The 27,222-nt window shown below is 49.3% G+C and overlaps 1 protein-coding gene across 12 annotated transcripts in view; it reads right to left on the reverse strand.

Annotated features, from left to right (window-relative positions):
- RYR1 (ryanodine receptor 1) overlaps positions 1 to 16,065 on the reverse strand; it is a 139,542-nt gene extending 123,477 nt beyond the window's left edge. For all 12 annotated transcript variants that reach the window (XM_070949359.1, XM_070949358.1, XM_070949353.1 and 9 more), the window contains exons 1-3: positions 15,946 to 16,065; positions 6,033 to 6,152; positions 5,085 to 5,189 (exon numbers count right to left, since the gene is read on the reverse strand). In XM_070949359.1, the coding sequence (XP_070805460.1) occupies positions 5,085 to 5,189; positions 6,033 to 6,152; positions 15,946 to 15,996 (276 nt within the window). In that variant the 5' untranslated portion in view covers positions 15,997 to 16,065. The remainder of the gene's footprint in view (positions 1 to 5,084; positions 5,190 to 6,032; positions 6,153 to 15,945) is intronic.
- Between the last annotated feature and the right edge of the window lie 11,157 nt (positions 16,066 to 27,222).

Genomic DNA, 27,222 nt, shown 5'->3' on the forward strand with positions numbered 1-27,222 from the left:
GGATCCCACCTGGTTTTCAACAAGGAAGGCCCATCGCTAAGAACTGTGGGGTTGGCAAGGCCCACCCAACTTCACAAACCGTCACATTGCTCTACATTTTCAGAAAAATCCCCAACTGCTCCAAAGCTTTTGTGGGACCTGCCTGTGGGACAGTTGTGAGAATGGGGACATGATAAAATACAAAACGCCCGCTCCAGATCCTGCCACCTTTGTGGGAATGCTGGCTCGGGTCTGGGAGATGTATCTCAATCTATCTGTATGGTAGGCGATAGGTAGCATGACTTAGAAAAAACCAGGGTGGATAAAAATCAATGATTTTTTTAAAAAAAATCAAAAAAATCAGATTTTTTAAAATTTAAATTGGATTTTTTTTTATTTTTATCAAATTGATTTTAATAAAAAACTTTTGGGGTAAAAATTTTGGGGTAAGATAGTTTTCTATTTAAGATACATAAATAATTTAGTTTATTCAGCATGAAATGGAGCTGAGTTACGTAGCACGAGGCTGTCTATTCTGCAACACTGGGACTATCGGTGAGTCAACAGCGGGTCAAAGGAGCAGCAGAGATGACAGTTGCTCTTTAAAAATTATGATTTAAATCGAGTGGATTTAAATCAAGCCTTTTTACTAGTGATTTAAATCATGATTTAAATTGTGATTTAAAGGCATGTTAAGTATTTGTGTGTGTGTGGAGGGGGGGCTATGTCAGGCCTGGACGATCAGGTCCACATTTTAAGATCCAATAAAACTGATTTATTGCTAATCATGCCAATGCAAAGGGAAACTTCTCAACAAATGCTTAGCACCTGCTTGGAATTAGATAAGGGTCTGTAGAAGATGACCAGGCTTGATCCCAAGGGGGAGATCAGCCATGTCATCAGTCTGGAATCCCTACACCCTCAAAAGAGAGATCTCCAGCCCCCCACCCACCACCCCCTTGAAGTCCATTGATTCTTATCTGGCGCCAATTCGAATTGATCATTACAGATCAGGTTCTTGATCTTGGGTATAGGTTGCAGGGAATAAATTCTCAGGGCTTTTGAACTCTTATCTTGGCTCCTGGTGCCTGATAGGATCAATGGAATTCAAGGGAGGTTGGACTTAGTTGACAGCATAAAGGATTCTAGGCCAGTGGTCCCCAACCTTTTTATCGCCGCGGCCCGCTGAGCGCGCGCAGGGGTAGGGGCACGGCCCAGGAGCTTTTGCGCACGGCCCATTGCGCACGGCCCAGGAGCTTTTGCCCACGGCCCAGGAGCCTTTGCGCTGCAACGTTCATGTCCCCCGGCCGCTGCGCGGCCCGGTGCCAGGTACTCCACGGCCCGGCACCGGTCCGCGGACCGGGGGTTGGGGACCACTGTTCTAGGCTAATCTCTCTTTTAACTCCACCCCCAGATTCTTCCACTCCTTCCACACACTAGGACTGTGATGGTGAACCTATGGCACACGTGCCAGAGGTGGCATGCAGAGCCCTCTCTGTGAGCATGTGTGCTGTTGCCAGCTGCTTTTCTGGTTTCCGGCGAGCCAGCTGGACTTCATGTGCACCGGAGCGCCTGAAAACGGCCTGAAAACGGCCTGAAAACCAGCCAAAATGCAGTTTTTCAGGCAGTTTTTGGGCCAAAAACAGCCAAAAATCAGGCATGCTTGTGCCAGCCAGCTGGTCTTCGGGGGCTCCGGCGCACAAAAAGAATGCACATTCCGGTTTGGGCACTCAGTGCCAAAAAGGTTCGCCATCATTGCCCTAGGAGCAGAACTCCTGTTTGTATGGAGTTGGAGTTAGAGGGTTTTAAGATCCTTGATAGTACAGTGGTTTAGTGCACCCTGTTATTAACACAGCTGCCTGCAATTTCTGCTGGTTCAAATCTCCCCAGGCTCAAGGTCGACTCGGCCTTCCATCCTTTCTAAGGTAGGTAAATTGAGGACCCAGTTTGTGGGGGCAATAAGCTGACTTTGTATAAAATATACAAAAGGATGAAGGCTATTGCTTAACGCACTGTAAGCCGCCCTGAGTCTCCGGAGAAGGGCGGCATATAAATCAAATTAAAAAAAAAAAAATTAAAAAAATTAAATTAAGAGGCCAGATACCTCTCTTACCATCTGAAGGTACTTATGATGCCCAGTTCACCCTTCAAGGTATCTCAATGTTCTTTCTCAAATGGGCCCTCCTTGATATAGTGTGAACTGGAAAGTCCTTCAGACCAAAACAAGTTGGGTCCTTCTAGGTCCGTGATGGCGGAACCTATGGCACGCGTGCCACAGATGGCACGCAGAGCCATATTGGTGGGCGCGCGAGCTCAGCTTTGGCCAGCTGATTTTCGGGCCCTCTGGGCCCACCAGAAGTCAGGAAACCTGCTGTTTCTGGCCTCTGGAGGGCCTCCAGGGTGTGGGGAAGGCCGTTTTCACCCTCCCCAGGCTCCTAGAAAGGCCCACAGTGCCATTGTGTGCCAAAAGCGGGGGGGAGTGCAGGGGGGTCCTGCGCACATGCAAGGGGGAGCGGGGCGCAGAGAATTAAGGGTGTGGGCACACACGCGTGCGACCCCCTGCACTCCCCCCCACTTTCAGCACGCGATGGCAAAAAGGTTAGCCATCACTGTTCTAGGTTAACGCCCCAACCGTCCTACGGCAAATCAACGGACTTCTTGAAATCTGTCACTTGTGTCTCTTACGGGTTACGTTGGAGGAGGTGGGAACCCCCGAGAAGGAGAACAGGAACTGGGAGGCACACACCAAAACAGGGTAGGGAGAAGGCGGGTGAGGGGGAGAGAGAAGATTTAGAAGGAAGGGCATGAGGAGATGGGATCACGGCAGCGGCTGAAGGTAGCACCTACCCACTTGTCCAAGTCAACACCCTAGAGGGTCAGTCGGCAGATTTGAGAAGCCAAAGAAAAGAAGAGGGAGAGAAGGTGAACCATTGATGATTACTTCAGGTCAAGGGCCAACAGGCATCGCGGGATACCTGAGGCTTCCTGGATGTCTCCCTTCACCCCTTAAAAGGACCCCCCCACCCACCCACCTTCCATTCATTCACCATTCAAGACGCCCATCGGGTTCTCCCCAGCGGGAGAAGGCGGAGAACGTACCGAGGACACGCTCCACCTCCGGTGAGGACCCATGGGATCAAACCAGGAAGTGACACCCCCCCCCCCCCCCCCCATGATCAGATCTTGGTTTTTCAGCATTGCCGTTTTAGAGGGGAAATATTTTTGCATCCCACCAGCTGTTTGAGAAGCAAAAAATCAAATTGGCGAGGGGCCTCTTCTTTCAATTCTGGGATTTCTGCTGGTCAAGGCAGCTTTCCGTGACTTAGCACCATTAAGAAATAAATAACTTAGTTTCCCCACTAAAGCCAGTTAGGTGAATGGTAGTAGCTAGGTGCAATTAAATTTGAGACTGTGCACAGAGTTCCTAATGGAGAAGATCCCCAATTAAGACTCTCTCTCCTATTTCTACAATACAGTATTTATTCACATGTACCAGACCATCCTGTAACGTTAATTAAAATGTACCTCTGGCATCGAGGAGTATCTGTAATGACTGACATCATATCATCATCCTCTTTTAACAACCCCACAATTCCTTGCGGGGTGGAGTCTGGGCAACTGAACGGAGCTAGCAGAGTGATTTAATGTCCAGATGCCCTTCCTGTCGCCAACACGGAGTTTTATTCAGCAGATATATTCTCTGTGTGCCCAGAGAGAGAATATCTGCCTCTACTACCTAGGATCGAACTCACCACCTCATGATTGTGAGGCGATAGCTCCACCTCTAGGCCACCGCACCACTCTAACGACTGATGTCATATATATTTTTTTAATTCAATTTGGTGCCACCCAGCTCTAGAGTGACTCTTCCCCGGTCTTCAAACCCCATCCACCCAATTCCAATGCCAATGTGCCCCCTCTTCATCCAAGCTACAATGCGGAATTCTATTGCAGTGGTATGTGGGGATGACCTTGGGAGACAGGAGGAAGACAGGCAGGCTAGGCAACAGTCAGATAAGAGGCAGCTGAGCCCGTGGAAGAAATAAGGATGTTAGCAAACATCTCAGAAGACACCCTCCCTAGTTTCTGAGACTGCATAGGTGAGGGGCAGAAATGTACTTTCAGGCTTGCAAGATTCTGCTAATGTAACCATATAATAAAGGCACAGCTATAGCACTCCTGGGTGTGCTTCTTATCTGGACTACCTCACAAGGCTGGTATGTGTCTATATCAGGGGTCCTCAAACTTTTTAAACAGGGGGCCAATTCACAGTCCCTCAGACTGTTGGGGGAGGGCTGGACCGGCTGGGTGGGCGTGGCTAGGTGGTCATGGGACTGGGTGGGCGTGGCTAGGTGGGTGTGGCCAATTTAACAGTCCATTAAACAATGCACACAAATTAAACTTTTAATTTAATTGAATTTAATTTGCTCCTGGGGGTGTTTTATTTGCTTTTGTTTGCATGGTGCTCTTTTGGTTGACTTTTCTTTTTACTAGATCGTTTTTTCAGTTGTTTAGGAGTCTAGTGATCCACTTCAGGAAACTCAAGTTTTGCAGCAATTCTTCTCATCCCCAAGGAGCTTGAGAAATCTCTCTCTGTCTCTCTTCTCTCTTTTTCTCTTATCTATCTTCTGGAAGGGGGGGGGGAGGTGAAAAACGGGCCCGTTTTTGGCCTCCCGGGGCATCCGCGCACCCCGTTTTTCGCCTTCCCCACCTCCAGAACGTTTCTGCAGGCCAAAATTGTTGACCTTACTTTTCTGTTCCAGCCCGTGGGACTCACGAAGGTAAGTCCTGCGCTCCGCCGAAGGGTGGGCGGGGCGATGTGGGTGGGGCAGCCTCGTGGTCCTGCGCGGGCCGGATTAATGGTCTCGGTGGGTCGCATGCGTCCCACAGGCCGTAGTTTGAGGATCCTTGGTCTATATGCATAGCTTTTGTGCTGGACGCTTGAAAGAGAGGCTCATCTGCTCACCCTAGTAAGATACTTGTAGTTCTTCTTGAATACACACTCACACACATTCTCATCCATGGTTTTAACTCAAGGAGGCCACGCCAAGAGCTCCCCTTCTAACTCACTGCCCCCAAAGGAAGGGAAATGCTCCCCTTCTTACCTCGACACCGGCTTCCACTGTATTGGCCAGCATTTCCTGCAGGGCTCGTACGGACAAGGATTGTTCCAAAACGAAGCAGCATATCGCCAGATCCGGAGGGACTTTCTGCATGGGGATAGAAGAGTAGGTGTGTGTTAAGGAATTCGCAGAGTAACCCTTGAGTAGCAAGGGTGTGTACATGAAAGCGATTGAGAGTAGTTACGAATAAACACAGTCAACACACAAGATACACTGAGTTGTGTTTACTTTCAGGAAATAGTAAGGCACAGTCCAAAAAACAGTCCAGGTCATACACATATAAAGCAGGAGATAGCCAAAACGACAGTCCAGGGATAATCCAATAACAAAGTCTTCTTACCAGTCGTCGTAGTCATTCACAATAAACAGTTCTTCTGGATTTGCAAACAGTAGCATACAGAGATATCAGAGAGCAAGAACAGCAAAAAGAACAAACCATGTTTCTAGCTCCCTCTTAAGGACACTGGCTACAGAGCTAACCAATCAGGGCGCAGTATGATGCAATACAGCAGTCTTAAAGCTACATTGATGGCTTATATATTGCCAACCGAACAAGTTAGGTATTAGTCACTTCCTAACAGTGTGGTTTCTTTTTTCTTTCTTTTTTTATCAAAATATCAAATCAATGCATGAACTGTGTGGCACCTGAGTGTCATACATTCTAATACAAATAAAACTAATCAGGTTAATCATAATCCTTACCTTCAATCCGCTTATATATTTCTAATAACAATGCATGCTTATATTAAGTTCTAGTCTATCACCGGGAGCATTTCACCCCTGAAAAAAAGCCAACTTCTCCAGACCGATAGACTTCAATACCTAATTTCCAGTATGAAAGCAGGTGGCTGCAGGTCACGGAGAGCAGGTTAAGCTGTTGTTTATACACCTTTTCAGTCCCACACCTGGGTCACCTCCCTCGGTACGCACCTGAGCATTAGAGGTAGGTTCCAGAAAACAGAGCCGATTTCCAAAGCCTTCGGTAGCCAGACATAACTTCAGCTGTTCGTTGAAGACTACGGCGGAACATTGAAGGACAACCTCATCATCCTAAGGGAGGAAAAAAAAAATTGTTCAGAATTAGACATATTTTAGGTCACTCTTATCGGAATTCCAATAGGAATATGAAACGGCTACTCTTCAGAAGTATTTTTCAAACTTGGCAACCATGTTGGCTGGGGAATTCTCGGAGTTGCAGTCCACACCATCTTAAATTTCGAAGGCTGAGAAACACTGCCTCCTCCCTCATCCCCTGCATATAGTCAACTTAAAACCCTAGTTAGGAAGACCACACCTGGAATACTGCAATCAATTCTGGTCCCCATACCACAAAAAAAAAAAAAAAGATGTTGAGACTTTGGAAAAAGCTCAGAGAAGAGCAACTAAGATGATCAAAGGCCTGGAGATTAAAACATATGAAGAATGGCTGCAGGATCTGGATTTGGTTACTCCAAAGCAGTGTTTCTCAACCTTGGAAGCTTGAAGATGGGTGGACTTCAACTCCCAGAATCCCCCAGCCAGCAGCGCTGGCTGGGGGATTCTGGGAGTTGAAGTCCACCCATCTTCAAGCTTCCAAGGTTGAGAAACACTGCTCTAAAGAAAAGAAGAATTAGGGGGGACATGACAGCAGTATTCCAGTATTGGAGGGGCTACCACAAAGAAGAGGGGACAAATTATTCTCCAAAGCACCAGAGGGCAGGACAAGAAACAATGGTTGGAAACGAATCAAGGAGAGAACCAGCCTGGAATTAAGGAGAAGCTTCTTAACAGTGAGGACAATTAACCAAACAGCTCAAAACAGCTGACATCCTGTGAGGAGACCTTCAAAACCCTCAAACAACGTCTACCTCTCCCAGGTCCTTGGGAAAGGACTCGAGAAGTGGACAAAAATTGTCCAATCCAGTCTAAACACCTGGTTGACTGCATGACAACGCGTCGTTTATGAAACCTGTACGCCAGCAGACCTCCGAACGACTCTGGGCGACTTCTAACAAGGAAACCAAGAAATTGCAATCATAAAATCCCAAAACAGGAGATGAACGTGGAAAACTGCTTTTCCTCGAATAATCTCTGTTACCGGTAGATAAAACAAAATAAAAATCAGGTTGCATGAAAAACCTTCCGGGCTAGAGAGTCTTATTTTTCGAGCTGGGCTTCCTGTCCTTCAACAATTCCCACCCTCCACCTCAAAATCAGAAGCGACGTGGTGCAAAGCCTGCTTCATTCATGACCATCGAACTGGAGGGAGAAGACTTCCTATCATACCATCTGCCAGAATTGGCAGCCTTCATCAATCAAGGGCACTGTGAAGCAAACTTGCAGCACCAGTGCAGGGAATTAAAGCGGGGAGGCACGTGCCGAAGAGCCGAGATGCGCAACCAAGGATGGGAGACCTTGGAACGCAGCCACGATGGGGAAGATGACTCAGGAAGGAGCCAGGACGAGGACATCAGCGTCCTCCATCCAGCCGACAGATGCTTCTCCACCCTGCTGGTGTAGGCGACGAGGGCCGAGAATCATCATCATCTACTTTTAATGACCCCATAATCCATTGTGAGGTGAAGTGTGGGCAACTGATAGGAGCTAGTAGAGTGTTTACTGGCCAGATGCCTTTCCTGTTGCCAACACGGAGTTTTGTTCAGCAGATATAATCTCATTGTGCCCAGGGAGAGAAACATCTGCCTCTACTACGATCGGACTCAACAGCCTCCTGATTGTGAGGCGTTAGCTCCAACTCTAGGCCACCACACCACTCTCGACGCGGGCCGAGAACGAGGATGGAAAATCAGGATAGTCCTTGACTTACTTATTCAGTGACCGTTCAAAGTTACGACAGCACCGGGAAAAAAAGTGACTTACAACCATTTTTCATACTAATGACCGTTGCGGCCTCCCCGCGATCAAAATTTGGAAGTTGGCCACTGGCTCGTTATTTATGACGGTCGCAAATGTCCCTTTTGACAAGCAAAGTCAACGGAGAAAACCAGATTCATTTTACAACCCGGCGACTAACTTAACAACGGCAGCGATTCGCTCAAACCACTGCGGCACAAACTGTCTCGCTTAGGAACAAACATTGGGAGCTCCGTGACGGTCGTAAGTGAAGGACTACCCGTCATTTCGTAATTTTCACCTTTTTCATTTTTGGAAATTTAATACACTTCTTAAAAAAAAATAAATGTATTTTTTTTTTAAAAAAAAAATCTAAAATGTGCCCTGATATACCTTCTTTCCCCCAGAACGCCCCCCCCCCCTTGCCCCTCTCATTCCATCTGGCTGATCTTCAAACTGAGCTGGCTCGTCGCCCCTGGAGATCAGGTTCCTTGGCAAACTATTTTGGCCCTGGGAATGTGCGCCATCAGCTGGGGCTGTGCAGAGAGATGCCCTGCCCTCCCTCCCACAAGCCCAGCTGAGTTTAGGGTCTGTTAAATCCCCCCAACCACCCAAGAGATGGGGAAGGGACTCCACCAAACTGCTGGCTGGGGAATTCTGAAAATTGGAAATGCGGACCCCTTAAAAGTCTCCGAGGTTGGGAGAAACAAGAGTTCTCCACCCAAACTAACCCATTCTGGACAACCTTCAAACTCCCCAAAATCTGTAACTTGACTTCAAACCAACCCACGAGAGTCAAAATTAAAATGGAATCCTTGGAAAAAAAGCCCGTTTGGAGGATGGCTGGGATTTTAGAACTTTTTTTTTTAGCCAGGGGGAAAAAAAAATTGAGGGGGGAAAAAATTGAGAAACAGAAAGATCAAACTTCCTCTGTTTGAAGCCCCTCTTCCCTACCCACCCCCCATGTCTCACCCGCCTTCGTTCACCGTTCCCCTGGGCCCAAGGGAGGGGAAATGAGTATTTTTGGTCTCTGCACCTGTTCGAAGCATTCCTACAACTCTGGGTAAGCACATAGCTCAGAGCCCGGGGAACTTGCTGACATACAAACACACTCACATACGCACATGCCTTCCAAGACCGCTCAAGAGAGACTTTTGGGCAAAACAGACCCGAGGGCACGCTCACACCAAAGGTGAACAGGAGAGATCTGTACTTCCCAAGTAAGCATGGAATAAAAAAAAAGTTGTGCAAAAGAACTTTTGTGATTCTTGTGATTAACTGATGAGGATGGTTGGATATGAGCAATCAGGAACCACTACATTTTTAAAAAAAATTACTAGGAATTTGTAGTTTGGGAATAAACATATTTACATTTCAGTTCTCTAGAACTGAAATGTACAGGGTACCCTAGGGGCCATCCAGTCCAACCCCCTCCTTGCTCAGTGCAGAATTACCAGAGCTGGATTTTTCAAACTTGGCCAGGCTAAGACGCGTGGACTTCAACCCCCAGAATTCCCCAGCTAACATGGGAATGGAAGCATGGGAATTGAAGTTCACATATCTTAAAGTTGCCAAGTATGAAAAACACTGTGCTAGAGCATCTGTGTGTGTCTCTCTCACACACACAAACACACACACACACAAACACACACACACACAAACACACACACACACAAACACACACACACACACACACACACACACACACACACACACACACACACACACACACACCTCTGTTTGAAGACCTTTAAGCAAAGGAGAACTCACTCCATCCTGCAGACTGTTCTATGGGCTAACTGTTCATATTGTACGATAAAGATAAGGCACTTAATTCCCTGCAATAAAACCATCTGTAATAATTTCTTTGGGGTCCTTGGTGCTCCCTGAGCTTGGCTGCTTTCTTGCAGACGTTTCATGATCCATCTAGGTAGCATCATCAGTGCTATTATGTTTGCAGAGTTTACAGAGAGCAAACCCCGCATCCCTCTAGCACCGATGACGTTGCCTAGTTTGGTAATGAAATGCCTGCAATTAAAACTAAACTCCAAGAGCGCTAAGGACCCCACAGCCCTCCTCCTCCTCCTCCTCCTTCCGCTCTCAGCGAACCCCCACTCCCTTCTAGCACTGATGATGTTACCTAGCTGGGTCACAAAAACGTCTGCAAGAGAACCACCAATCTCATACATAGAACAACAAAAAAAACCCTTATTTCAATGCCAAGCTACAAATCTTCTCTTCTATTTCTTTTTTTCATACACATGATGTTTTAATGCAGTCCAGAAGCGCTGTTCTTCTGAAAAACAGGGATGTAAGAATTCCTGTTGAGGAATCTGGGAAGTTGCAATACCAAACTCAACCTCAGCCTGGAGAATGCTATCAAAAGAGGAACAAGGTCAGCGGCTTCCGATTTTGGTCCCTGGGCTAAAATATCCCTCTTGATGGGAGTTCCTCCCCTCTCCATACCTTGGATTGCCAAGCCAGCATGCATGGACTTCAACTCCCAGAATTCCCCAAGCCAGCATGTTGTCGAGGGAATTCTGGCACTTGAAAGTCCACAAGCTTAAAGCTGTCAAGAGTTGAGAAAGACCGCCCTATTAACAGTAGGAGATGAATAAGGAGATGATGCAAGTATATTTTTAGTTTAAAATATTTGAATTAAGAATCTAATACTATTTTTTCATTAATATACAAAGTAGAACACTATATATCCTGTTGATGACAAAAAGTATATATGTAGAATGGCGTGTGGGTTTTGTAGGTGGTGCGGGTTTTGTTTGTCTTTGTATTGTCTTTATATTTTTGTTTATATTTAATAATAAAAAAAAATTGAAAAAAAAAAAAGAGAAAGATCGCCCTAGAGAGAGAGAAAGAGAGACAGCGTGGTGTGGTGGTTAAAGCAGTGGAGTGGAGAGACTCATTCTCACATCTTGCCAGCTGGGCAAGACTTTGAGCCAGACACTTTCTCTCAGCCCTAAGGAGCCTGCAATGGCTAACCCTTCTTGAAAACGTTACTAAGAAAAAACTGCAAGGCTTCTCCAGGCGGATTTCCAGTAGTTAAGGCTGACTTGGATTGTGACAGCAACTGCGGTCCTAAACCTGAGAAGCCCGTTTGTAAGGAACAGCCCTCAGCTGTCAACCTGAGATAAATAAAGGTTAGTAACCAGAGAAGCTGCCGTGCAGGCCGCAGTTTCCCTGTGACTCTCTATGGAAGTAAAGGGTAGATTTTGGAAGAAGCAAAGCAGAAAACCTGAAAAGCATGGCAGGTTTTGGAAGAGATTCCTGAGGATTCCGTGGGCAGCCAAGACAAGGAACCGACGGATCCCTCAACAAATCAATCCAGAAGTCTTACCCGAGGGAGCAATTTGTACAAGGCTGAAATTGTACTTCGGACACATTGTGCAAAAACCCAGCTCTCTGGAGAAGACTTTAATGCTGAGGGAGGGAGGGGAGAAAGGAGGGAGGGAGGAAGGAAGGGGAAGGAAGGAAAAAGAAAGGAGGGAGGGAAGGAAGGAAGGAAGGAAGAAGGGAAAAGAAAGGGAAAGGGAGGGGAGGAAGGAAGAGGAAGGAAAGAAGGAAGGAGGGAAGGAAGGAAGGAAAAAGAAAGGAGGGAGGGAGGGAGGGAGGGAAGGAAGGAAGGAAGGAAGGAAGGAAGGAAGGAAGGAAGGAAGGAAGGAAGGAGATAAAAGAAAGGGAAAGGGGAAAGGAAGGGGAAGGAAGGAAGAAAAAAGAAAGGAGGGAAGGAAGGAAGGAAGGAAGGAAGGAAGGAAGGAAGGAAGAAGGGAAAAGAAAGGGAAAGGGGAAAGGGAGGGGAGGAAAGAAGAGGAAGAAAAGAAGGAAGGAGGGGAGGAAGGGAGGTAGGGAGAGGAGGGAGGAGGGAGGAAGGAAGGGGAAGGAAGGAAAAAGGAAGGAAGGAAGGAAGAAGATAAAAGAAAGGGAAAGGGGAAAGGAAGGGGAAGGAAGGAAGGAAGGAGGGGAGGAAGGGAGGGAGGGGAGAAAGGGAGGGAGGGAGGAAGAGGAAGGAAGGAAAAAGGAAGGAAGGAAGAAGGGAAAAGAAAGGGAAAGGGGAAAGAAGGAAGAAAGGAAAAAAGGAGAAGGAAAAGGAGGAGGAGGAGAAAAAGGAAAGTGAAGGGCCTTAATAACAGCAATGTCCCAAAGCTGCTTTTCCAATAGGCCACTGGATTTTGTTTTTGTTTTTGTTTTTCCTTGAAAACATTTCACTCTTCATTGCAAGAAGCTTCTTCAGTTCTGGGGAAGGTTTTTGAATGAGAAGCGAAACATTTTCAAGCCAAAAAAAACCCACAAAACCCCAAGAAAATCCAGTGGCCTTTTTGGAAAAGCCCCTTTGGGGCAACCGTGTCCTGGATGCCTCGAGCATCTCCACAGACGACCGGCAACCAGACGAACTTGCAACGCTGGAAAACCCGAAAGCCCAGAGAGGGGCCGATTTCCTTGGGAGAAACTCTTGCTACATCAACTTGATGGGACAGATCACCTGGCGAGATCAGGCTTGGGAAAAACCTTCAGCTTCACCATGGCATCTAGGCCGGGACCAAACACCTGTCCTGAATGTGCCCTTGTGTCCATTCGCACGTGCCGATCCGCTCGCAAGCGACCCCTCTCTGGAGAGACGGTTGTTGAAAGCTCTCCAGGCCCCTCTGAGGTTTCCAGAAGCAGAGAGTCCCTGCCCCATGGAAGAGGCATCTCTCAGCTTGCACCCCAGAGGAAGAGGGGAACAAACAGCTGTCCAAGTTAATGGGGGAGAAAGCAAGTTTGGATAGACGCAAATTGGGTGGGTGGGTGGGTGGGGGGACAGGACAGGCCTGAGGTTCCTGCTTGGCCATCCAAGGTCCAGCAAGATTTGCCTGTCTCAGAGGAGGAGGAGGAGGAGGAGGAGGAGGGGGAGGAGGAGGAGGAGGAGGAGGAAAGCCGAGTCGAACCCAGCACCCTCCACTAAGTCCCGAGACGCCACCTGTTTTCAGCCAGCTTGGCCGATCAGGATCCGTCCGCTTTGGAATAGGAACGGGCTCTAATTTTAGTGTCGCTCAGCCCCGGCGGGAAAGAAATAAGAGGCCAAAACTTCAACGGGAAGGGAAAAAAGATAGACTTTTCCTAGCTATGGCTGCTCCGGATTACGGTATTCTGGGTCTTGCTTTGTGTTTCATCGGCCCTGCCCGTCCCGGTTATTCCCAAATCCACCCAGCTGATTTCCCACAAAAGTGGAAGAACGACCACAACTGGCAAGAAAGCTTCTTCGGGCCCCCCTCCCCAAAATTGAGGCACAAAAATGCCTTCCTTGTTGGCTGCTGGCATTGAACGGGAAACGGGAGAGAGAGGACACCCCAAGGTTGTGTGAATGCGGGCAGAGGGGGATAGATGAGGGAGATTGTTTCTCCCCCCCCACAACTCTTGCCTGGCCATGAAGAAGCCAAGTAGGCAGGCCCACCCCTCAGATATCAAGGGGTCTGTGTGACCCCCTCCCTCCCTGGCTCTTCCCCTCCCCTAGGTTGGCCAAATTTTGGGCCCAGAAGACCAACTCTTTCCAGCCATGTCCGGCTAGGACCCCCTCCCAAAGAAGGCGGGGTGAAGGTGGGATCACTCCAATTAAAAGCCCCCAACCCCCAAATCCATCTCCCCCCAGCAGGGAAACCAAAGCTCTCCTTCAGCCAAAGGGCATCAAACCACCCAACTCCCCAGACCGTACTAAGACCCAGCATGTGTCCGTCTCACGTTCACACGTTCGCCCGGGGAAATTCTTACTCCCAACTTTCATCTGACCTTCTTCCCTGCCCTTCCTCCTTCCCTCCCTCCCTTCCTCCGCTGCCACCTCGCTTTGCTTTCCTCTGATCGTCTCCACTGGGGGTCCCGCACTAAGAGCCCCTTTTCCACACAGCCCAGAGGGACGATTTTCGCCCTGTTAGGCGTGTTGGGCGAGGGGGGCACTCCAGGCAGGGCGAGCTGGCATTGTCCTTGTCTTGGCTCACCCGTTGTGCCCCCCAATTCCTGGACACCCCTTCAAATCGACACCCACCTCCTCCTTGGTGCCCCCCCAGCCCAACTCCCCCCAATTCCTGGGAGCCCCTTCCAATTGACCCCTTCCTCCTTCCACCGGCCTTCCTCCTCTTCCTCTTCCTGCTCCTTGGTGCCCCCCTGCCCCCAATTCCTGGACCCCCCCCCTTTCAGCTGACCCCTTCCTCCTCCTCCTCCTCTTCACTCCCCAGCCCAGCACCCCCCAATTCCTGGACCCCCCATTCCAGCCGACCCCTTCCTCCTCCTGGGTGCCCCTTGCCCCCAATTCCTAAACCCCCCTTCCAGATGATCCCTTCCTCCTCCTCCACCTTGGTGCCCCCTGCTCCCTGCCCCCAATTCCTGGACCCCCCCTTTCAGCTGACCCTTTCCTCCTCCTCCTCTTCACTCCCCAGCCCAGCACCCCCCAATTCCTGGACCCCCATTCCAGCCGACCCCTTCCCCCTCCTCCTCCTTGATGTCACTTGCCCTCAATTCCTGGACCCCCCTTCCAGCTGACCCCTTCCTCTTTCCACCAGCCTTTCTCTTCCTCCTCCTCTTCGTTGCCCACCAGCCCACTCCCCCCAATTCCTGGACCCCCCCTTCCAGCTGACCCCTTCCTCCTCCTCCTCCTCCTTGGTGTCCCCTGCCCATTGCCCCCAATTCCTGGACCGCCCTTTCCAGCTGACCCCTTCCTCCTCCTCCTCCTCCTCAGTGCCCCCCCAGCCCACTCTCCCAATTCCTGGACACCCCCCCTTCCAGCCGACCTCTTCCTCTTTCCACCAGCCTTCCTCTTCCTCCTCCTCCTCCTCTTGGTTGCTGCCAGCCCACTCCCCCCAATTCCTGGACCCCCATTCCAGCTGACCCCTTCCTCCTCCTCCTCCTCTTCACTCCTCAGCCCAGCACCCGCCAATTCCTGGACCCCCATTCCAGCCGACCCCTTCCTCCTCCTCCTCCTCCTCCTCCTCCTCCTCCTCCTTGGTGCCCCCCAGCCCACTCCCCCCAATTCCTGGACCCCCCCTTCCAGCTGACCCCTTCCTCCTCCTCCTCCTCTTCACTCCTCAGCCCAGCACCCCCCAATTCCTGGACCCCCATTCCAGCTGACCCCTTCCTCCTCCTCCTCCTCCTCCTCCTCCTTGGTGCCCCCCAGCCCACTCCCCCCCAATTCCTGGACCCCTTCCTCTTTCCACCAGCCTTCCTCCTCCTCCTCCTTCTCGGTGCCCCCCAGCCCACTCCCCCCAATTCCTGGACCCCCCCTTTCAGCTGACCCTTTCTTCCTCCTCCTCTTCACTCCCCAGCCCAGCACCCCCCAATTCCTGGACCCCCATTCCAGCCGACCCCTTCCTCTTTCCACCAGCCTTCCTCCTCCTCCTCTTCCTCCTCTTCGCCTCCAGCCCACTCCCCCCAATTCCTGGACCCCCCCTTCCCCTTCCAGCTGACCCCTTCCTCCTCCTCCTCCTCCTCCTCCTCCTCCTCCTCCTCCTCGGTGCCCCCCCCAGCCCACTCTCCCAATTCCTGGACACCCCCCCTTCCAGCCGACCTCTTCCTCCTCCTCCTCCTCTTCGTTGCTGCCAGCCCACTCCCTCCAATTCCTGGACCCCCCCCTTCCAGCCGACCCCCTTCCTCCTCCTCCTCCTCCTCGGTGCCCCCCACCCCACTCCCCCCAATTCCTGGACCCCCCCCCTTCCAGCCGACCCCTTCCTCCTCCTCCTCCTCCTCCTCGGTGCCCCCCACCCCACTCCCCCCCAATTCCTGGACCCCCCCCCTTTCAGCTGACCCCTTCCTCTTTCCACCAGCCTTCTTCTTCCTCCTCCTCCTCCTCTTCGTTGCCTCCAGCCCACTCCCCCCAATTCCTAGACCCCCCTTCCAGCCGACCCCTTCCTCCTCCTCCTCCTTGGTGCCCACTCCCCCCAATTCCTGGACCCCCCCCTTCCCCTTCCAGCTGACCCCTTCCTCCTCCTCCTCCTCCTCCTCCTCCTCTTCGTTGCCCCCCAGCCCAGCTCACCGTCCGCAGAAACTGCACATCGTCCTCCCCCTCGCCGCCTCCTTCGGCCATGGCTGGGCTGGGCTGGGCTGGGCGGCGGGATCGGCGGCCCTGGGCTGGCGGCGGGAGCCGGCCGAGGTGGTGCGGACGCAGCAGCCGGGAGCTCCTGCGGAGACACTAACCGGCTGTCCCGGCTCCGGCAGCAGCCCCAGCCGGCCAGCCATCCCCGCCCCCCCGGCCCGCCCCTATGAGGAGGGAGGGGAGACGGCCGCCGCCAGGCTCTCCGCCGCCCAGTGGAGCCTCCCGGGTCAGGAGCAGTCTATCGTGGCTCAGCATCCCGAGCGGGGTGTGGCTACTGCTGGGAGCAGGTGCATGGGAGCTGCTCCTCCACCTGTCGGCTCTCCCGTCCTCCTCCGTTTATTCTGGGGGGGGGGTCTCCCTCCTTTTGCAGCCCCCCGACTCAACTGCAAATTTACTTACAATAAATAAATATTTACTTGCAATACTTAGACATTGTAAGCCGCCCTGAGTCTCCGGAGAAGGGCGGCATATAAATCGAACCAATAAATAAATCAATAAATCAATAACTGACATTGGTGGTTAGTCACAGGCTCTAAACCATGGTTATACCAGCCCCGTAATGCCCGAGCTTTACAGGTAGTCCTCGACTTACAACAGTTCGTTTAGTGACCGAAGTTACCACGACACTGTGGGGGGGGGGAAAACCGTACCGACAACTGTTTTTCCACACTTATGGCCGTTGCTGCTGTCCCCCCGTTGGTCACGCCATTGACATTCGGATACCGGACAGCTGACTCACATTTATGACCGTCCCAAGGTCATGTCATCCCCACAAGTCAACAGGGAATTCTCGCGGCAGCACCGGATACTATATTGGGAAATCTGCCCCGGTTTAATGCCTCTGACGGACCCGTAGGATTTGAAGCTGCTCAGTTAAACCGTGATTTAAAAAAAAACAACAACCTGAGGTGAATTTCTCCTCAGCAAGCTGGCCCTTTTTGGGCTAAAAAAAAAAATAAAAATAAATGAATCCTTTTGGGGAAAAAAAATTCACAAAGCAAAGCTATTAAAGCAGCAGGAACCTTTCCGCAAAAGCGTTTAAAGTGGCCATTTGATTGCAGGGTTAACCGCCTCCCTTTGCAAACTACAAAAAACAAACCTCAGTTTGACCGAACTCCCTATTTGCGTTCAAGCCGTCACAAGCGGTTTTGCAGGCCGCTTTCCTGCTGATGTAAATAGGCTAAGAATTTTTTTTTAAAAAAATCCGTGCTATTGTATAATACTTTTCCAGATAAAAAGGAGTCATTTTCCATTCTAAGGGCCTGTGGAGGTGCAGAGTTTCTGCAGTTAAAAATAGAATAGAATAACAGAGTTGGAAGGGACCTTGGAGGTCTTCTAGTCCAACCCCCTGCTTAGGCAGGAAACCCTGCACCACTTCATTTTTGCAGCTAATAGGTAGAGAACCTATCAGATTGGAGACAGACAGGTTAGAGGGATTCCCGAAATATTTTCTATCATCGGATAATTCAGGAAAGGTTCTCCAAGGCGATAGCAGAACGATCCACCTTTGGAAAATTTCAAAGGAAAGCCAGACAACAATCCTCCTTCCTCATTTTTCCCTTAATATTTTGGCTGGTAAGAAAATATTTAAACCAGCAGTGTCCAACCTCGGCCCCTTTAAGACCTGTGGACTTCAACTCCCAGAATTCCCTAGCCAGCATGGGGAAAAAAAATGCATGGCTGGCTGGGGAATTCTGGGAGTTGAAGTCCACAGGTCTTAAAGGGGCCGAGGTTGGACACCTCTGATTAAATGTGTCTCACTTAAATCAGGAGTGCTAATTAAATAGAAACTTCTGTGTTTTTTTTTTAAAAAAGGCAAAACATTATCTCACAGGGGGGAAAAAAAGTCTGAAAAGAAAAAATCACAGGGTCAACGCATCGCCGCTTTTTATAGACTCGGGATATTAAATTAATTCCCTTGGAGTGCTTTATATAGCGCAATCCTTGTTCGTTTCTTTACACTCCGGCTTCTAAATTCATGGTACGCCGACGGGCTTGACTTTGTTTGACTCGCTTGACTAGGAAGCAAAGTTTCCCCTCTGAAAATTGGATTCAGGATTCAATTGGAAGAGGGGAAAAAAAGAGGGCAAATCATTTAAAAAGGACTCAATTAATTAGCCAAAAGAAGACGCCGGCTTTTATATCGCACGAGGCTGCAAATTTAGCAACCCCTAGGAACAAATCCATTCTGCACGTCTGCAGGGATTTGCGATTTAGCAGGACGCATTTTATGCAATGTTTCTCACCTTAGAATAGATGTGGGTTTCAGCAGGTTCTGACCAGTTCTGGAGAACCGGTAGCGGAAATTTTGAGTAGTTCGGAGAACCGGTAAATACCACCTCTGACCGGACCAGCCCCCATCTATTCTCTGCCTCCCGAGTCCCAGCTGATTGGGAGGAAATGGGGATTTTGCAGTAACCTTCCCTAGGAGTGGGGAGGGAATGGAGATTTTACAGTATCCTTCCCCTGCCACGCCCACCCACCCATGCCACGCCCACCAAGCCAAACCCACAGGACCGGTAGTAAAAAAATTTGAAACCCACCACTGCCTTGGAAATATATTCCTTGTTCTATTGGTGTATTTCCAAGAGACAGGCCAAAGCAGATGTTGGATTACAGGTAGTCCTCGATGTATAACAGTTCGTTTAGTGACCGTTTAAAGTTAAAAATGGCGCTGGAAAAAAAATGACGCAGGAGTGTTTTTCAATGCAGCATTCTTGTGGCCACGTGATCAAAATTCGGAGGCTTGGCAACTGGCAGGTACACTTATTTATGACGGTTGCAGTGTCCTGGGTCATGTGACCACTTTTTGCAAACTTCCGACAAGCAAAATCAGTGGGGGAGCCAGATTTGCTGAAGTACATTTGCTTGATTTAAGAACTGCAATGATTCACTTAACAACGGTGGCCAGAAAGGTAATAAAACGGGACAAAACTCCGAACAAATGTCTCGCTTAGCAATCACTTGGGCTCAATTATGGTCGTAAGTCGAGGACTACCTGTACTGTAAGTGAACAGTGCCTTGAAAATACCAGTTTTATATTATTTACACCCGTTTTTAATGCATTTTTGGCGAGCTTGTTGCATCCAACTCAGAGACAGCTAGAATTGGGAAGATGCTATAAATTTCTCCGATGAAACAGTTGAAACTTTAAAAGCACCAAACGGCCGTGTCATTTGCACACCCTTGAGGTCTGGGCATGAGCCCAGGATGGAATGGCTGGGTTCACACACTCATGAGCGTGTAAAATGTATACAGTTGGTTGCTTTGTGGCTTTAGGAAATTGTGTGAGCCAGTTTATGATTTTAATTCGGCTTATGTGCATTCTGTGAAGATAGCAATTGGATTATTTCAATAAAGCTAATTTAGTCCAGCGGCTAAGCTACAGGCTAGAAACTGGGCGGCTGGGAGTTCTAGTCCCGCCTTAGGCATGAAAGCCCACTGGGAGACTCCAGGCCAATCACCAGGAGACTGTGAGTTCTAGTCCTGCCTTAGACATGAAAGCCCACTGGGAGACTCCAGGCCAATCACCAGGAGATGGTGAGTTCTAGTCCTGCCTTAGACATGAAAGCCCACTGGGAGACTCCAGGCCAATCACCAGGAGATGGTGAGTTCTAGTCCTGCCTTAGGCATGAAAGCCCACTGGGAGACTCCAGGCCAATCACCAGGAGATGGTGAGTTCTAGTCCTGCCTTAGGCATGAAAGCCCACTGGGAGACTCCAGGCCAATCACCAGGAGCCTGTGAGTTCTAGTCCCGTTTTAGGCATGAAAGTTGGCTGGATGATTTTGGGCCAGTCCCTCTCTTCTCTCATCCCATCCCAATGCAACCCATCTCACAGGATTGTTGTTGTAGGGAATCAGAAGTAGAAAGGGCTGTTAGATACATTCTCCGCCTTGAGCTGCTTAAAAAAAAAGAAAGAAATGTGGGAGACAAATAGATAAAAAAACATTCATCCCGGAAGTAATCTTGATTGAACCGTCTATCCATAGCAAATTACTGAACATTTCCTTCTTTAACATCACTTTCCTCTGCTGCTGCATTTCGAAACTATCTGTTGGAGGGGTTGCCTCAATCGACAGCATTAAAGAGAAGCCTTAGCTAACGCGACTGCGACCATCACAGTTTTAAGTCTCATCAAACTTCCGTTTGAAGTTTGCCTACGTCGACGTAACTTGGCTGCGTTTCTCCTGCGTTTCCAAACACCCCCAGCCTTAGAAAGGATTGGGCACCAAGAAATGAATAAAATCAATACGAAGAGGGTTGTAAAAACTCCAGTTTAGGCTACAACGGCGAGGTTCATCTCGCAGCCGGTTGTGCGTTTTGGCCTTCTTTGGGTGAGACATCTCTTAACAAAGATAAATGCGACCACGGGCAATTAAAAAAAGAAAGCTCATTAAAAACAGCTTAAGGAGGAGAAGGTCAGGCCAGCAGTATGGCACTTCTTGCTTTTAATTATTTAGTATTGCCGAACACCCAGCGTGCGAGCAAGTAAACACACATACACACCAAATACACAGCGAAGAAATTAAAAAAGAAATAGAAGGCTACAATTGTTGGCCATCAGGAAGGCTCTTGGCGCCCCCTTGAGGGCGCCTGTCAACATTGCACAATGTTCAAGACGTAATTTCCCCCCCCCCCCACCAAAATCAAGGAAGAAACCTTTGACGTCGTCGTGAATTTTTATTGCTCTTCCAGCGATTCATACTTTTAAGACAAAGAAAGGGGAAGCTATGAACTGCAAAGGGGAAAGCAGACGTAGCCAAAAACAGAAAACTCCCAGGTTTTTCACGCGCTGCCTTGGGAGCCTTTTCCCGCCTTGCAAGTCAAAAACTTCATATTTTTTGGGTGGGTGGGTGGGGGGAGGCATAATAAAATGAATAACGAAGGCAGAGAAAAGCACCAAGAGTTGCGGGGGGGGGAACCTGCCCACACATATCCATACGGCAGGAAAGGAGGTTCACGGCGGTTAGCCGTGTCAACCTTTTTACCTTGTTAAAGAAGGAAAAATGACAGGCGGGATTCACGCACGCCATCAGCCACCCGCAGGATTGGAGCAGAATCAAAGCCCTCCTTGGCCTGCCCCCCCACCCCGCGCTCAAATTTAGACCCAACTAATGGCAAATCAAGCCCCAAACAGACATCAGTGGCTCCTACCGGCGTGGATGTCGGGGACAGTGTTGACAAATCGGAGCATCGTGAATTAACCATCATCTACAACTCCCTTGCGGGGTTTTGCGGAGAACGGCAGCTCTGGGGCATCCGGTGATCTTCCAACAAGAGGCTGCTGTGCTGGTCTGGGGGGTCCCCCGTGGGTCCGTATCCCTCTTTTCGGCCCCACAGCCCGGCCAATGAACTCTGGATGTGCTTGTGGGTGATGAAGATTTGCCGGCCGCAAGCCTTGAGCTGCTGCAGGGGCGTCTTGGATTTCCCTCCCTTGGAGGCCTCGCCCTGCAAGGGAAGGCCACTCTCGTGGCTCACCGACCGTCCAAAACGACGCCTGGTTTTGGGTTTGGGAGAACCGAGGAGGATGCTGATTTGGGGCTCTTCGTTGGACCGGAGTGGAGCCCGTTGGGAGTTGGGGGAGAATTGTCCTGCGGGAGTTTGGGGGATTTGACTGTCGAGACCCCCACCAGCCTCCAACGCTTCCGACCGAGATGGAAACAGCTTCGGAGAAAGATGGCAAGATTCGTCTCCTGAACAACCAGCTCTGGGGCTCTCTGGTGGCACCGCGCGCACCATGTGAAGGCTGAGTTGTTTCATGCCAGATACGACTTCTTTCATGCCAGGCTGAGCCGGCTCAGCTGGCCCGAGATCCTCCTGCCTTCCTGGGCTAGCGGCAGCTTCATCTGGAGAGAAATCGGTTTCATCCATGGCATCCCGCAACGAGAGCTCTTCCGGCCAGCTCAGAGATCGCCGGAGAGCTTTGTGGCACATGGCGAGAGCGATGCCTTGCCTACTTGTCTCAGCCAGGGCCTCCATCTTCGCCAGCAGCCCTCTCTTTCCAAGGGGGGTCCCTGCGTTCTGCCGAGAATTGAGTACCTCAAAATAGGGCCTTGGTTCTGCGGGTCTTCTGGATTTCACATCCTCCGAAGCCCTCGGGTTCAAGGAGACGCAAGCACTTGCCTTTTCACCGACTGAACAGTTTGGAGTCCCTTCAAACAAATCCAAAATAACAGCTGTTCTACAATCCTTCTCCAAACCACATTTATGGAAGCTCTCCTTGGTAGCCCCTTCAAGAGGGTCCACCTCAACCAAGCATACCTCTTTGATCTTCCTGGACCTTGTAGGATTGCAGGCAGGATCCTTCCCACTGAGGCAGGATCATGGAGAGGTCTCCTGCATCTTGCCTCCTCTTCTTCAGTGGGAACCATCCACTGGGGTCTGCTCCTTTGGCAGAGAGGGAGTGGGGTTGCTGGGATGAGGGCTGGAAAAAGGAACAACTTTGAATGAATCCAGTAGTACTATCTCTAGTTTGGTCCACCCATCGTAAAAATTACTACTACTACCACTACTACTTCCGTGTCAGAAGCCACAAAGTGCTTCCATGGTGAAAGGATCTGCCCGCAGCTTCACCATTGCCCGGGGAATTGGGGCGGGGTGTCCTTTCATGTCCCTGTGAAGTTGCCCAGTGAAGTGGTACCCATTTATCTACTTGTGATCGCCTGCTTTCGAACTGTTGGGTTGGCAGGAGCTGGAGTAAGTGACGGGAGCTCACCCCAACCGGTGGCAGCAACGGGTTTCGAACACGAGCCTGCTGATCATCAGCCCAGCATTTTAACCTCATGTACCTGTTCTGACCCAGTTCCCCAAACACGACAAACCCTCTGAAGTTAAATCAATGATTCCTTTATTAGGAGCCCCAGCAGCCCTGGCAAAAAGTCTCTCTCTCTCTCTCTCTCTCTCTCTCACCGCAGGCTAACAAGTCCATCCGGCAAGGAGCTGAATCGTTGTCTGCCACATCTATTCATCTCCGCCCCCTGCCTTTTATCCCCGGAGCTAGGGTGGGGCTTCACTAGCAGTCATAGCTCTTCTGTCCCAAGGACCGGCCCATAGATTTCCACTGCTCTCCTCTCCTCTGCCTTCTGCGCATCAGGCACTGGACCCAGCTGTTCCTCCTCTTCCTCATCAGCCACCTCCAAACCTGGGGCTGTTGACTCTCCATCTGAGGGCGGACGGCCGGCCCAGGCTCCACCTCTGTCTCTTTCTCTCTCTGATGGCTCCATTCCCTCTTCCCCCTCCGAGCTCTCAGGTTGCCTTGATGCTGACCTTGTCTCCCACGCCGCCTCCTCCTCTTCCTCCTCCTCTGATTTGGCTGCTAGAGGGGCCGGCGGCCAACAGGCCACAACAATACCCTTCCACTTAAAGATGGTTGTCACCACCTGTCCTACTGAGGTGACATTTTAAACTACACCCCCCCCCCCAGCCATTTTGAAGTACACCACTCTTGTTACCAGCTGGTAGCGATCCTGGGAATTGTAGTCCAGCCCAACCGTGGCAGCTCTGCAGAAAAAAAAATTACGTACTAACCACCTGTGATTTCCAGCAACACCCTCAAGAGTTCTCACCTGGTCTTTGCTGTTGCGAGAGAAGATACTCAAGGATTTGTGGCCTATTTGCTTCCTCTCAGTGAGGGAGGCAGGAGTAGTGGACTTCCTGGAAGAAAAGAAGGGTCGGGGGTTGGGGGGGGGTTGGCACTTAACAACCGTGTTGCTAAGAAATAGAGCAACATGGGCATCTGATTTGAAGGAGATCGTGCTATCTGGACCAGTGGTGAAATGGAAAATTTGTGGGCGTGGCTTGGTGGTGGTGGGTAATGTGACTGAGTGGGCGTGGCCAACTTTTTTTTTATAACTTTTAAAACTATTTTTTCTACAACCTCTTCGGCAAAGAGGTTGCAGGAAAAAAATGCTTTTAAAAGCCTCTTGACGATCGGGCAACTCAACTGGGATCGTCAGAGGCTTTTAAAAGCATTTTTTCCTACAACCTCTTCAGCTTTTAAAAGCCTCTGACGATCCCAGCTGAGCTGCACGATCATCAGAGGCTTTTTTTTTTTTTTTTTACTTTTAAAAGCATTTTTTCGGCCAGAGGTTGTAGAAAAAATTCTTTTAAAAATTTAAAAAACTGCCTCTGATGATCGCGCGGCTCAGCTGGGCATGGCGGCGGGGGGGGCAGGAATTTTTGCTACCGGTTCTCTGAACCACCTGCCGCCAGGTCATGGTTGTCCCCCAAGATGCTTTTCAAAAGGCCACTGGACTTTCTTGGGGTTTTTTCCCCCATTGAAAATTTATTTGAAGTTCAGAACTGAAGAAGCTTCTTGGATGAGGAGCGAAACATTTTCAAGGGAAAAAAAAGAAACAGCCAATAAAGTCTAGCGGCCTTTTGAAAAAGCACCTTTGGGAGAAAGGCACAAGCTTCCTTTTTACTTACTCCTTTCATGTATTCAAATTATGTTTATACTTTTACCTGTTATCTTATATATGCTTGACAAAATAAACTTATGACTTATAACTTGAAATGCACCTGGGGGGTGGGGACTGCAAGATTGTGTGTGTGTGTGGGGGGGGGTTGTCAGAACAATGGTTGACACCAGGTGATTGACACCTGGCCTCCGAAATGCCAGAAATGCATCATGCTGCTAAAATGCAGATAATAATTGCAGCCAAGGAAGCTGTTTTGCAGCGACAAGTCTCAATTTGAAAATCCGCATTTGCATACATACGTCGAGATAAGGGTCTTTTGCAAAGCCAGGTAAATATTTCTAGGCAGAGTCTTACCCACCCACCTCCGAGGGCGTTTCCTGCTGCTGCTCTGTTTCCATTGAATTTTCCCGGTTGGAGGTTCTGGGCCGCCTGTAAGAAAGAGGCGATGAAGGAAAGGCTTGGGGAACGCGAGAGGAAGAAGGCCAGTTCCGTAGAAGCGAGAAAAGTCAAACACCCCCCCCCCGGACCTCTTACATCCAACTTTCATGCCAGCATTTTCACCTGGGTTGCTTGGCTTCCTCCTTGAGATAAAAATTGGGACCGACACCAAACGGCACCGGTTCGATTGGAGCAACACAAAAATCATCAGCTATGTACATATATCTATATCTTTCTTTCTTTCTTTCTATCTATCTATCCATCTCCTGCTCTCTCTTTTTCTGCCTGCCTGCCTATCATATCATATCATATCATATCATATCATATCATATCATATCATATCATTTCTCTCTCTCTATCTATCCTGTCCCTCTCCCTATCTATCATCTATCTATCTATCTATCTATCTATCTATCTATCTATCTATCTATCTATCTAGTATCATCTCTCTCTCTCTCTCTCTCTCTATTTAGTATCATCTCTCTCTCTCTCTCTATCTATTTAGTATCATCTCTCTCTCTCTCCTCTCTCTCTCTCTATCCTGTCTATCCTGTCCCTCTCCCTATCTATCTATCTATCTATCTATCTATCTATCTATCTATCTATCTATCTATCTATCTTCTATTATCTATTCATCCACCTATCTCTACATCTATCTATCTATCTATATCTATCTATATGTATGTGTCTATCTATCTATCTGTCTGCCTGCCTATCTATCTTCTGTCTATTATCCAGTGGTGGGATTCAGGTAATTTAAGAACCGGTTCTCTGCCCTAATGATTTCTTCCAACAACCAGTTTGCTAAACTGCTCAGAAAGTTAACAACCGGTTCTCCCGAAGTGGTGCGAATCCCACCACTGCTATTATCTATCTATCTATCTATCTATCTATCTATCTATCTATCTATCTATCTATCTATCTGTCTCTATCTCTATCTCTATCTCTATCTCTATCTCTATCTCAGTGGTGAAATGCACTTGCCTTTGCAACTGGTTTGGGAATGTGAGTGTGCGCGCCTCTTCTGCGCATGTGCAGAGGATCAAAAACGGGACATAATGATGTTCTGGCGGGTGGGTGGAGCTTTCTGCCAGCAGCGCTATCGGTTTGTGCGAGCCCAATAGATCCAGCCGGATTTCACTGCTGATCGATCGATCGATCTATCTATCTATCTATCTATCTATCTATCTATCTATCTATCTATCTATCTATCTACTTACCTATCTACCTATCTATCCATCCATCCATCCATTATTGATCTATCTATCGATCTATCTCTATCTCTGTCTCAGTGGTGAAATGCACTTACCTTTGCTACTGGTTCGGGAATGTGAGCGCGCACGCCTCTTCTGCGCATGTATGGAACCAAATTGTGACTGAATCTGGATGTTCTGCTTCGGGTACCACGAAGCCCCCTCCCACAAGGTAACAAGGAAAACAGGTCATGAAGAGGACGTGTTGTGTATATGCTACGTCCTGGATAGAAGGACATGGCGGGGGGTTGGGGGGGATCAAGGAAATTACCTTGCACTGAAGTGATGTCAGCCGGTTGATCAAAAGAATCCCCACCATTTTCCTCAAAGGGGTCTGAACTGGTTAATCCCAAATCCGATCTCCTGCGGGCAAAACGATAGACAAATCTTACTATTTGGTCCGGTTTCCTGATGGGGGTTATTTAAAAAATATTTTTTTACATTGGTGATGCTGCCCTTCCATACCTATTCAATTGATATGCCACCCATCTCACTCTGCAATCAAGGAGAGAAGCAGCCTGGAATTAAGGAGAAACTCCCTAACAGTGAGGACAATTAACCAGTGGAACAGCTTGCCACCAGAAGTTGTGGATGCTCCAAGAAGAGACTGGACAGCTACCTGTCTGAACAGGTATAGGGTCTCCTGCTGGAGCAGGGGTCTGGACCAGTTACTACCGGTTCTGTTACTACCGGTTCTGTGGGCGTGGCCTGGTGGGGGGGGGGTAATGTGACTGGGTGGGCGTCGCCAATTTTTTTTTTTTAACTTTTAAAACCATTTTTTCTACAACCTCTTCGGTGAAGAAGTTGTAAAAAAAATGTTTTCAAAAGGCTCTGATGATCCCAGCTGAGTTGCCTGATCGGCAGAGGCTTTTAAAAGAAAAAAAGCCTCTGATGATCGTGCAGCTCAGCTGGGCACTGGGGGGGGGCAGGGATTTTTGCTACTGGTTCTCTGAACCACCCGCCTCCATCGCTACCGGATTGGGCAATCCGGTCCGAACCAGGAGCATTTCACCACTGGGCTGGATTAGAAGGCCTCTCCAAAGTCCCTTCCAGCTCGATTCTGATCCTGCAAAGCAACTGGCAGGCAAACTTTCTCTAACATAAC

This window comes from Pituophis catenifer, unplaced genomic scaffold (assembly GCF_029215685.1).
Source record: "Pituophis catenifer annectens isolate HBS135680 unplaced genomic scaffold, rPitCat1.0.hap2 SCAF_9, whole genome shotgun sequence".
Lineage (NCBI taxonomy): Eukaryota > Metazoa > Chordata > Lepidosauria > Squamata > Colubridae > Pituophis > Pituophis catenifer.